The sequence below is a fragment of the Ixodes scapularis genome, unplaced genomic scaffold (assembly GCF_016920785.2).
Source record: "Ixodes scapularis isolate PalLabHiFi unplaced genomic scaffold, ASM1692078v2 PGA_scaffold4__175_contigs__length_147842914, whole genome shotgun sequence".
Taxonomy (NCBI): domain Eukaryota; kingdom Metazoa; phylum Arthropoda; class Arachnida; order Ixodida; family Ixodidae; genus Ixodes; species Ixodes scapularis.
The window spans coordinates 97,416,960-97,429,653 of NW_024609879.1; the positions used below are offsets into that span (position 1 = coordinate 97,416,960).

The 12,694-nt window shown below is 40.9% G+C and overlaps 1 protein-coding gene across 1 annotated transcript in view; it reads right to left on the reverse strand.

Moving 5' to 3' along the window:
* Positions 1 to 5,440, reverse strand: part of LOC8030654 — a 107,109-nt gene extending 101,669 nt beyond the window's left edge. The window contains exon 1 of the mRNA XM_042293235.1: positions 4,968 to 5,440. Within this exon, the coding sequence (XP_042149169.1) occupies positions 4,968 to 5,190 (223 nt within the window). The 5' untranslated portion in view covers positions 5,191 to 5,440. The remainder of the gene's footprint in view (positions 1 to 4,967) is intronic.
* Between the last annotated feature and the right edge of the window lie 7,254 nt (positions 5,441 to 12,694).

Genomic DNA, 12,694 nt, shown 5'->3' on the forward strand with positions numbered 1-12,694 from the left:
CACAGAGTTCGTAAACCGCACTTTTATCGATTGGATTGTTTCACCTTTTGTAATTCATATTTTCGTAATTAGTGAGAACTTTTTTTGCGCTGATTATCTTCTTTTTTTTAGGAGTTTTTGATACTTTAACCACAAATAAATGAAAAAGTGCCCGCGCCTTTGGCAATTTTTGATGGCTCAGTTGTTTATATTTTTAGGGGAAAAAAGTAGGTGGTTTGTGTAGGTATGTTTATGAACAATATAATTAGGCAGCAAATTAAACAAAAAAGGCTGGGTATATTTTCTTATGACAAACCAACAATATCATTTTTGTAGAAGTGTACGTTATACAGTTATTTAGAACAAAAAGGGCTTTAAATTTTGAGGCAACAGTAGAAACGCATAAATTGGCTAAGGGCAACAGAATCAGGGTTGCTTTTGTGAATTAAGTTAAGCAATGATGCTGGTATATATTGATTGCGTGGAACTTATGAATACCTTGACATTAAATACGGAGGTGTCCCTTAGTCACAGCGTAGTTAAAAGCATCAGTAGCCTTTCTTGCAAACTGTAGAAGGGTTTTGTATTATTGATCCTATAATTGGTCACTTTAAGCACTTACGTGTTAACTATACTTGGGTACAATCCGAGGGCGCGAAACGTCAACAAACCCTTTACATCGGTTATTAAAAATAAAAAAAATGACACGTATCAGTATTCACACCGGAAAACATTATTACGGAAAAAAAAGAATGAAGAAATTTATGCTGCTTTTGTGTGTGTGAAGAATAGCCTACACATATCACCGGCACTTCCATCATCGTACGTTGTCTCCAAATGGGAAATAGTCGAAAAATATGCGGATGAACGAACCGTACTTGATCGAATGAGTTAAAGTCCAGGAAGCCGCCGAAAGACAAAATCTTTGGAGGAACCAGGATTTGAACTCCGGGTTCCCTAATATCCGGTTCGGTATGCTGACCACTACACTACTGCGCCTGGTCTTTCTGGCGTTTCCTATCTGTCTTGGCAATGCACAAGGAATGTGACCAATCAGAGGTGTTCTGGAAGCACACGCCATAGTGTGAAACGCGCGACGCTTGCTGGCACGTGAAACGTTCTCGTTGTGCTCCAGAATCCCTCTCACTGTTTGTCTCGTCATGTATTAGTTTGTTGTTTAAGGGATTTAGAGGGACGGTATCATCATCTGCGAGACTAAATAAATCTCCGTCACGAAACACAAAAGGACGAAGAACCGCAATAGTGCATTTGTCGCATATGATTTGTTTGCATTGATTCATTAATCACACATTTATTTCGCAAATGTAGGTTTTTTTTTGTGGTAAATGCGTTAAAAATACAATATTTCCTGCGATAGAAGAAATCTCTGCGTTTTCTGAGAAAAACTTTCTCCTACAAAACAAAATATTATACCTTGGCAGGTTTCGCTCGGTAAATCTGATCATGATTGATCAGCAGAATACTTCCTCGAACCGAGCACTTTTCTTTGTTATCCTTTTATACGGTATGATAAATAAACGGTCTGGAAGAAGAGCTCAGCTTTCAAAGTACTCCGCTGTCTTTTCTACGACAGCCTGCCCTGACATTTTTTATACTTACATAACAAACAAGCAAGATGAGAGGAAAGTCGTATTTGGTACAAAAGGTATTCAGTATGCACTTTCTATTATATCGGTACCAATCCTGGCTATACTGCACATATACAAACAGAAGCGAAGATCGACGTATTACAGATTGGCACTTACACTAATTCGTAAATACACTTTAGTCAGTGACCGAAAAAACAATTGTATGCCGGTATCGGTCCCCACAATAATAAATAAGGAACTGCACGCAAAAATTATATGATTGATTCCTACGTTTCTTACATTTTTTTATACGCAAGAGTGCATCGGGAGTTTGTCCGACTTTTCTTTGTTCGCGTCATGTTCGGAAAGATCGTCGTTCCACGTACGGATGGAACTATGACCTTTCAATTGTATACCAGAAGCGGACACTAAGTATAATTGTAAGCTACTCGTTTAAAGTTACTTGTACCGCTAGAGTATGCCTTCTGCCGACTTTTTATCTATAACTTAAAGCTTTTACAGCAATAAAACAGCAAGAAGCTAATGAAGGCGTGATGGCCAGAAATAAAATGACGCCCGGGTATTTATAACTGTAAACTTCTAAGGGTGATGGTGATGGGCAATACGAGAACAACGTATATTTCTTTCTGGCAGGTTGATTTGTTCAGATGCATAATGCGAAGGAATAAATAAAACACAAATTTTATTACGATGTTTTATCAAAATCAAGTAAATTGCTTATTTACGCTACATTTTCCTGAGTTTTGGGCATTGTGCACCACTGTGGTTTTAAAGGAATACATATAAAAATAGTAATGGATTTTCCGCACTGATTTTGACGTAAGGGTCCAATTTAAGTAAAAAAGCTTAAAGTAGGAAATGAGAGGACCACAGGCAAATCGGTGACTATAAGTGACTACATTTCAGTGCATTGCGGATTCTTATCAATCAGCGACGAGGCCAGTGCGGAAATTAAACCAGTCTCAGTTACGCCCAGCCTTTTCGTAACTAAGTGATTAATGGAGTGTCTTGCCAAATGTTAGGCGCGGGGTTTGGTTTTTTGGCGAGCAGGTAAACGACTGGAAGTTTGACATTAGTTTATTTTATCTTCCAGACGTTATTATAAAAGGATATTTATCAGGCATAAATATTTATTTATTTGCGAAGGTATTTGTTTTTGTAGTTGCTTGTGTGATCACCGTACTTGGGAACAACTTTCCGTTGGAAATTGAAGCTGTCGGCGCCTTGCCCTCGCGCATCCTGTGAGCCGATAAAGGTTGGGCACTAGCGTTCTTTACGTCTTCTGAAATTCCACACAGAGGTTTGCTTCAGTATAGCACATATTTCAAATTTGTGCGTAAGCTTCAAACAAAAACTAGCCTTAAGATATTTATTATTATTAATTTATAATAACAAGTCCGTGGGTGTTCATTCATTCCAAGAGTAGACGCTTAATGGAACAGGTACGTCTAACAAAAATAGATTTACAGTCAGAGGAGGTGAACGTATACTACTTTCGTCAGCGATTTCAACAATTTTAGTGACGATTTCGATCCCTTCAGTTAATTTTGGCTTCGATTCGACACTTTCATAAATGATAGATCTTCGAAACCTTCAGCGCCGTTAGATTTTGAAATAGAAGCCTAAAAAGTTCACAATACGATTCATCGCTCAAGGAAGCATTTTTGGCAAACGTCAAGACACAGAATAATCATTAGGCAAACTCAAACATAAGGCATTGCATAAACTTCCCGCAGGACATGGAGCTCTTCCGTTAGAAGCGCTTGAGGCAATTTTATAAGAATTAGTTCCTTTTTTAAAACGAGTAAGAATATATCAATATAACGACTGATAAAAGAAAACGAGGCGTACTGACTCCCACGATTCCAACGTTTACAGTATTTTGAAAAATCAATGAAGAAATAAAGAAATAAAGTAAATAAAAAGCCACGAAATGCTTTGGGTAAAAGATAAGACAATAAAGTTTACGGCATGTCAAACTAGCTCCGCCACCTGTAATTAAAATAAAATTCGTGTTGAGAACACCAGAAAAAGTTTTGCATGATTTTTGAGTTGATCAGAACGTTGAAACGAGGAAAAAGTGAGGTAATATCGAACGATTGAAATTATAGATAGCCGTAGTCAAGCGCACGCGTAAACTCGCGCCTCAATGGGAGAAATGCATGCAACGAACGAAAGCCTTTAGCCAGAGAAACAAACTCTTGCTTTTGATAAAAATGTACGCATACCATCTGGCTCCAGGAGGCAGAAGGCTGCATGACATTACATACCGCGCCAAAGATTTCGCGGACAAACCGAGTGTCAGCGTTATGCGTAATGAATTAACTCCGTTAACAAAGTCTCTTTTAATGATTTCTCTTTACTAATATTTGTCTGGTATTATGTTTGATATCAATAGTTGGCACTCACTAACTAGTCCAACAGACCACACCTAAAGATTGAGACGCAAAAAAAACGCTTTCAGCTTTCAGTTAGAGCGACCTACATTTTTGGGTTATTCATCCTGCTTTAACAGGTATAAGAAAAAAGCTGTCATAGGCGCGTCTCTTCAAATTCTGACATTCTACCGGTTAGAACCCTCCACAATTTTATGACACCTAAGCTGAATCTGCACGATCGAATCAAGCATGTCGTTGTAGCATCATGGAAGTCAGCTGAGGGCGCGGTTTCTAACAAGCAGGCATGTACTGTACTATACGCTACTAAAGCAAAGCAGCTAAATACGGTTATTCGATACTCTCTCAAAGAAGAACTATACACGTTTGCTTATAATGCAATTAAATGCAAAGGCGCAAACGAGCTGGACAAGAATGACGAAAACGCTTTTAACTGAAATTAAAAAGGAACTTGAGCTAAAAAGTAAGGAGTTACTTCCTTGTTACTCTTAATTTGTTGTCTGCCTGCCCCCAGCAGCAGCCGCCTTCCAATATTTTGTGTCGTTAATAAGGCCTGGCCTTTTAACGCATTCATGGGCATCTTTTATTCTTTAGTTGACTCGTTTTTGTCTCAAATGCCACAAACGCAAACTGTGGTAAAAAAAGAGTTACTCAATTGTGCTTTACACGTTCCTCTGTAGACGTAACCGATATCGTTAGTCCATCAAAAAGTTACAAAAATGCGTTCCTGGCCCCTCCTCTTAAATCGTCAATAAGTCGTTACTTTGTTGACGAAAAAAGTAACTAAATGAAAGTAACGAGATACACACGAGTCTGCTGAGAAGCGACAGTTAAATGACATCGAAATCCAGAAGTCGCTACAAACAAATATATGCCTCCACCCATTCCTAATACATGAAGGGAGTTCACGACGAGCTCACTCTATAGGAATATCTCCATCCGTACATATAACATAGACGTAGTCAAGGACGCGGACACTTACATGCTCTCCGGTCCATGTGGCTGTGCACGCCTCCCCTGTCCATGCAGAGCATCCAGACCAGATCGACGAGTCGAGGTCCACACAGCCTCACCGTCGACGAACTGGACGACGACGTGGACGCTCCCGACGAAGCCGGGCGCGCCTCCACCAGGTCTACGAAGGAGGTCCATGCCCCGGCTAGGACCAGAGCGACGAGCACGGCGGCGTGCCGAGCAAGAGCCATGCTGTTGTTCTTCGGTGGTTGTTCTGCGCGCGCGTGTCTCGGCGGCGGGTCGTGGGCGCCCGACTCGTGCTGGCACCGGTAGCTCCGCTCGGCCTCTGCCGTCCGGCCTGTGTCCCCACCGGCCGCGTCGGCAGCGTCTATACCCCTGGGGGCAAGGAGAAGGGGGATCCTCGGCGGGGAAGGGCGTGCCGCTCAGCGCCTGGAGCGCCGCGCCACATCTTTCGGCGACGACGGTGGCGAATCGGCACTTGTCGCCGCAGAGTCAACGCCGCGGTGGTCGCGCGCGCGATTCCTCGCTTATCCATCTCTTCCTGTGTGCGTCTCTTTCTCTCCACTGTCTCTCGTTGTGCGAGAGCTTTCTCCGGTGCAGGTTGTGGACGGGATGTATGCAAGCGGTCGCTTTTTCTACTTAAGCGTCTTCTAGATTGGCCGCGTATCAGTTCGGAGAATTATCTTAGTTCGCGGATTTTGTTGAATGAATGAATCTGTGCTCCCGGAATGGTTGCGATACTTGGTTCCGAGATGGGGAGGGAAGAGGGTCGTTGAAATATGCGGAAGAGGAAATCTGGTAGCCGTCTCCGGGAGTCAGGACGCAAGGATCACTTTCCTATTTCACTTTCGTCGATAACGGTACAATATGTAGGGTCTCCCAAACAAATCTTCTGCTGTAAAACCAGCCGGAAAAATTGGCTCCTGCTCGGGTAGAAAGCCAAAAACTTGCTCCGAATGTGCGCTGAGCAGGTAAGTTTTACCGTGTCAAATATCAAGGCGCAGTTGTTTTTCCCCTGCAAGACATGGAGCAAACATCTTGCCAAAGTCAAGGTTGGACGCTATCGCAGACGACCGAGTTAGCGACAGTATTACTTGCGGCGCCATCTCCAGCTTTGCCTAACGGTACATGGTGCCACAAGTAAATAGTGTCCCAAAATCGGCCGTCTGCGAACGCGTCCAACTTTGATTTCGGCAAGCTTTCTGCTCTAAATTCTTGCAGGATAAAACTTACGCCTTGAAAGTTCACACCGCAAAACTGATGGGCTCAGTTCTTATTCAGTAAGTGTTCGAACTTTCTATGTGCAGGCGCCGATTTTTCCAGCTAATTCTACAGGGGAACGTTCGCTTGGGACATCCTTCACATTGCTTACTCGTGAAGTGCTTGCGCACAAAGGTCACAGAGCAAGCTGCAGTGACAAACCTATTAAGCCTCTTTAACCTGTTTTGACCACGTAACGAAATGAAGTGGTCATATGGTGAAAGTAGACCCGCCTACCTGGGATTGTCGTTTGTCACATGATAACTTCCATTAGAAATAGATTGAACGGGGCTTGCTCCATAACCCTTTTTACTTCAAGTGATCACCCTTGAGAGCTGTGCCCCTTGCGGCCATCTGCTTCACTAACAGGTGGTATTAATAACAAGACAAGCTTACAAACAAATCCAAAGTAAGTGTGGAGCTTGTGTTGTGATTTTCAACACAAATTGTTTTAATTACAATAAGTTTATTTACGGCCGGGGAGAAAAAAATTAGCGAATACAAGCAATACTTTGGCGCATGTCTGTACGAAGCAAAATAAGTTATTTAGTTATTGGCGAATGTATTGTGCTCGTACTTTTTGCGTCTTTAGGTACTAGTGATCATGACATATAAGTAATTATAAAAGATTCCTTTTTTAAATTAAAATATTCAGTAAGCCATTGCCAATGGTTTGACAATGAAGTAACTGACATTTAGGATAAACATCGATCACAGTCGCGATCTTTTCACCATATGAGGAACGTATACTTATATGACCAATATATTTCATATGGAAAACTATGTGATTCACCGCAGATTTTGGGAATTATTTCGGAACCCGCTTTGCGCAGAACATGCCCCAAAGATAGGCATATTTTTTACAACGTCAATAAACGTTTAACTTTTAACACATTTTAAATGTATCAAGTTAGGTGCAGCCCATGTAACGAAACTTCCGCCACCTCATTCTGAAATAAATGATATACCTTTGCATATCTTTCATATCACTGGTATGATCCGATAAATTAGCGCAAGGAACGTGATAATTATAGAAGAAAGAGTGTCATTAAGCTCAGGTTCGTATTCTGGCAATAGTACACATCTCTTGATATTTCACTTTTAGCTTTATCTATTCACTTTTTATATCCATTGGTTGGATCCCGATCCTAAACATGAAACTTTTGAAAACTTGAGCCGAAGCACTTTTTTTTAAAGTACTGATCCAGCTAATAAGTTCTAAATTTGTCGTTCGGGTCGTTTCAATCATCGATTATTTTTTACACTCTTCGCATTTTAACAAGTGCTTTCAATTTATATCACGGGGTGGTGACAGCTGTTTGCTTGTTTGGAAAGACTCAGGTGTTTTATATACGAATATTCTTGTAGTACCAACACAGCGTGTGACTTTAATTGTGCTCGTGCTTATGCACGTCAGTTATATAATCGCGCACCTTCTCGCTTCCCACGCGAGATTTTCTTTGAAAGGAATCGTACCTCTAATTTGGGGGGAAGCTTTATAACCACTGCTCGTAACCTGTGCAAAACTGGAATTCTAGAAAGAAAAACATTCTGCGGCTTTTTCTGTCTTTGAACAATGATTTTCGTAATGGGTAAATGCTAAACTTATATCATCAACTCGAGGAAACTTACCAGCTGAGAATAAAACTCTTGATTAGGAAGATAAGGTACGCATATTTACAAAATTATTTTTTTTCACTCCGAGAGAGACATTTAATATTTCGTGATTGGGTTGACCTACACATCACAATATTCCCTCTAAGAAGAGACATCATCATGCTTAACACATACTATCTTCTTTCCGTCTAAATGTACATACGAAGAAATTGTTTTTTCGGGTGATTGAATCACACTCTCTGAAAGTACTGGTATCTATGCTGTATAATTCATTGCAGGACTAATCTACCGCTGTAGATATGCATACCATTCAATCGTTCGGGAGTTTTTTTCTTTTAATGCAGTTCGAAATTTTCGTGTTACCCGATTATGGTACCAGCATGACGTCGGAATAAAACAAAAACACAAGAAAGTTTATGCATATTTATGATTACACTCCCAAGAACTCTTCAAGCACACTAATTCCGGGGTGCACTCGAAGCACTAATCGTCGATTAGCTTTAGCACTCTTCAGCCAACAATAAACGCGAGGAGCATCATACGGGAAGGGGCATGCTGCGATGCGGCGCCCGCATCTCTTGCCGCTGAGACAACGTGGCCATTTGAGCGTAGTAACGATCTTCCTTCTCACTGGTTTAACTGATTAAATATAAATCATTTATTGGTTAATTGTTTGGTGAAAAAAAATAAAAGGAGCTCAAGTATACATATTCTTCAAAAGTGTGCGCCATCTAGAAGCTGCTATAATCATTCGGGTCCCTCACTGTTTGAGCACGTCCTCTGAGCACATATTGGACACGAGGGTGACGTCAGCGTTCGGCAAGAACCCGGATCCAGTCACACGCTTCCTGCCCGAAAAATGGCGACCACCAATGTTGCTGGATAGATTTTTGAAAAGGGTTTATTATGGGCAGCACTGCCCAGTGTTCATATAATGCAGTCGGGATCGGCCACACCCTCTTGTTATGAAGGTGCAGTCAGAGCTTGTCCAACGCAAGCCTTATTTTTTCTGATTCTACTTTCTCGCCGACTTTCTTGTTTTATTAAAGTCACCATAAAAAGAATAGGGGTCAAGAAAAACAGTATTGCTTCACTTCTGTGCAAACACTTGCTCTTGGATCATTAATATAAGTTGCCTCCTCTTATACCCGGGCTGTTTTCTGCTGTTCTAGCATAGGACAACGTGACAGGCGTACCTTATTCTTAGAAGACCTTGTCCATGCACTTAAAGGAACCGTGAGCCTAAAGAGTACTACAAAAATATTTGTTGCCTGGATAGTAATCAATTTTAGCCTTCTGCAGTGCCATCTTGGAGTGCTCTAACCCCGAAATTCAATAACCTTCGTCGAAGTTGACCTTTTTCAAAAGAGGCTACACAGCGTTGTCCCGTCCTACTTTCGCAAGGCTCGCCTGAACGGTCTGCGACTTGCGGAGGAGGCACTGCAGTGTGTCGACCTTTTAGGACACTGAGGATTAGAAATTTTCTTGGAGTGGTTACTAAGAGTACAGCCTAATGTGGACAATACGTGGAAATGCCCGACCAGTATGAGATCCCAGCATACCTTTTTGTAAGAACAATCATGGACGAGTCTCATTAGGGAAAGTGGAATACAGGAACATGTTTTCGCATTCACCATAAGATACTCTTAGACGAACAACTTTAAACTGTTTGGAGCACATTGCCGCATTTTCTTTAATGATCAAAACATATTTTGAATTAATCAATTTAATGTCGCACTTTCTACCTACCTTACGTGTCGTATAATGCATTAGAAGCAAAAAAGAAATGATAACGAGGTATAACCATAATATCAGCATTTGATGTGCCATACAGAGCATAATAAAACCAGCTAACGTTGAGCACATTTGCAGAAGTGGAAGCTTGTCGGCTTTCAATGCAATATTTTGTGAAGACAAAATGCATTAAATGCATTAATTATATATTTTAACTTAGTTTCCCGTGCCCAAGTTGAAAATATTTTGATCAATTCAATATCGCTTGTAAACGCTAGCCAGCCTTGTACGTAATCCGTTACAAGTAACGAAATTACTTGTAATCCCTTACAGTTATGAGTAATTTAGTAACGGGATAATTACATATTTTCTAGAGTAATTTTAAAGTAATTCCCTTACATTTTTTTACGTAACGGATTCCTTGTAATCCGATACATTTTTTTACGGGACCAACATCCCCCCCTTCTAAAAAGTGTTTTTTGTTTGTAAAGTTGAGGCGCAGTGACACTGTCACGCGAATTGACCTGCGCAAAGGGAGGCTGGGCACTCTTCAGCTCCGCTAAGCCTTTTCTTGCAACACCAAGCCCCTGAATCCATTTTTTAGACCCTAAAAACAAGGTCAAGGAATCCAAATAAGCGTTTCTACAAAAACGAAAAACAAAAAGGGGGGGGGGGGGGCAAGTTATATTCCCTTTTTAATCCCTTTCTTTTTTCTTTGCGATCGAAGACGGGGAGAGGAGGACACCAAGTGACTGTGTGCCTCTTCGAGAAGCTCGAGGAGGTAAGTGCACATGCAAAACTAACAATGTGCTTCTCGGTTATTGTGACTACGTCAATTTTCATAATTCCACATCACAAGACAACGCTCCGTCTACCCTAAAATCCGCGAAAAGAGATGTGATAATATGTGAAGGTGTTATTGTCACAAGCATCCTCGTTCGTTGTTGCACACTTATCATCTTCTCTTAAAAAAACAGGATGTATTGATGCATTTTTTTTTTCTGTTTCTTTCACCTTATTTGACCCTGTTCTAAAAGCTACTTACTTTTTTTAACGAAAAAATAGTCAGAGTACAGGCGAGCTGGTATAAGTTGAACATGATTGTAAACCTGAGACTGGGGCAGAAAAGAGAACACAACAGAAGGTAGTAAAAGAGGAGGCAACGTCTCAATAGAAGACGACGAAGGAAGAGTGGATTCATAAGAAAAAGGGATTAAGCCTGCTTCAAGTACGGTTAACGAAAAAATTGTCAGAGTGCAGGCGAGCTGGTGTAAGTTGAACGTGATTGTACACCTGAGACTGGGGCAGAAAAGAGAACACAACAGAAGGTAGTAAAAGAGGAGGCAACGTCTCAACGTAAAAGAGGAGACGTTGCCTCCTTTTTTACTAGCTTCTGTTGTGTTCTCTTTTCTGCCCCAGTCTCAGGTTTACAATCGTGTTTTTACTTTTTTTGTAATCCACCTTCTAGGGTTCGCCCACCTTATTTGTGAATTCCAGCCAGGTTATCTGCTCTCATTTACACTTTTTGTGAGTCAGCTTTTTGCGAGCACTTGGAAAATGGCAATAGTCTTCCTTTCTTCTTGCTGTTTTTACCCAGCAGGACGCATCTTATTTCAAACAGATATTTTCACAAATTAAACATATTGGTGTCTAACGTAGACTTGATATTCTGGGCTTGAGGAGAGAGGGAAACTTGTGAGCGCGGGTAACAGTACTCTGCCCTTCGCTGCCTAGCTGTGGCATCAGCGGACGTCTATCTGGAGAACACCAAAGTAAACTGCAGTCTGTTCGTGCTCCGTGCGTTTTTGAACGGTATCAAAAATGGTACGCACGGCAAACGTACGTTTACATTTCCTTGTTTTAATCGACGTTCCAGTTAATTGTTGTTATGAGTGTACTTTTTTTCGATTATTTATGTTTATATATCTGAAACTTTTTTTTTTTTATTCACCAACGTCTCAACCGAGGCTCGACATCTTGAGAACCAAAGAAAGAAGAATATCGAGCGAAACCTTATTTATTATTCAATTATCACCTTCCTGTTACAACTATGTTTTGCTAATTGTTATCGGTGGTATAGGAGGTATCGGAGCGATCTACTTAAACTCTCAAATATCAGGCTCTGGCTACAACGACGAAGCTTTGCTCTACCTTCGAGGTAAATAGTACTTCCATTGCTTCGCTGCAGAAGCCCAATGCAGAGCATGAAACATTCGTGAGGAACAATAGGGCACTCCCATCCAGTGCCCCAGTTCAAAGGGTGTTCAGCGTAGAAGTTTACATACTGAGTAAGAAATAACGCAAAATATCTGACGAGACTTTCGAGAGTCAGCTGATGCTCAAAATACTCAGGCTCATTAAATGAAACAGTTTGCAACAGTAAGAACTTGAATAACCGGCTCCCCTTTGTTTTTTAACTGAACACAATATTGTTGAAAGTAACGCCAAGAAAGTAACGAATTACTTTTTGGGGTAACGGTCACTTACTTTTATGGGAGAGTAATTGTAATTGTAATAAATTACAATTTAGCCTTGAGTAATTGTAAATGTAATTCTTTACTATTTTTCAGTAACGTGTAAAAGTCTGACGCTAGCCTAGGAGTTCAATTTAAGGAATATTCAAATGGTAGCTTTTGCTAATCAAGTACTGTTTAAGTTTAACAACTAAACTGGTAAACTCTAAGGCTTGCAGTTGCGTTTCTTTCGAACTTCTAGCTGTTTGAAAACTGAAAGGTGAAATCAGAACAAGAGGACACCTCTCTTAGGCTTCATTTGTGACAATGTTAATTACAGCTACACACCTTTGTTAGCAATTTTTTGACTGAGTGGTGTGTCCCGGATATAGTTGGAATTTGGCTTTTTTTTTTTTTGTCACGTTATTGACTGGTCACGAACCCGAACCTGAATATCTACCTACACTTTGAGTGCCCACTCAAACAGAAACCGAGTGCTGACAAAGTGTTCGTGTCCAATCCGTGAGACGTGGACGGCTGTGATCTCCTGACAGAGCACACACTTAGTGAGGTTGAGCAGTTGTCCTGCGAAGCACGAGACATTTTAGCGTTTGGCATAGAGGCACGTCATGATGAAGTAAGAAATCTTTCTGACAAAAAGTTTGTTTTT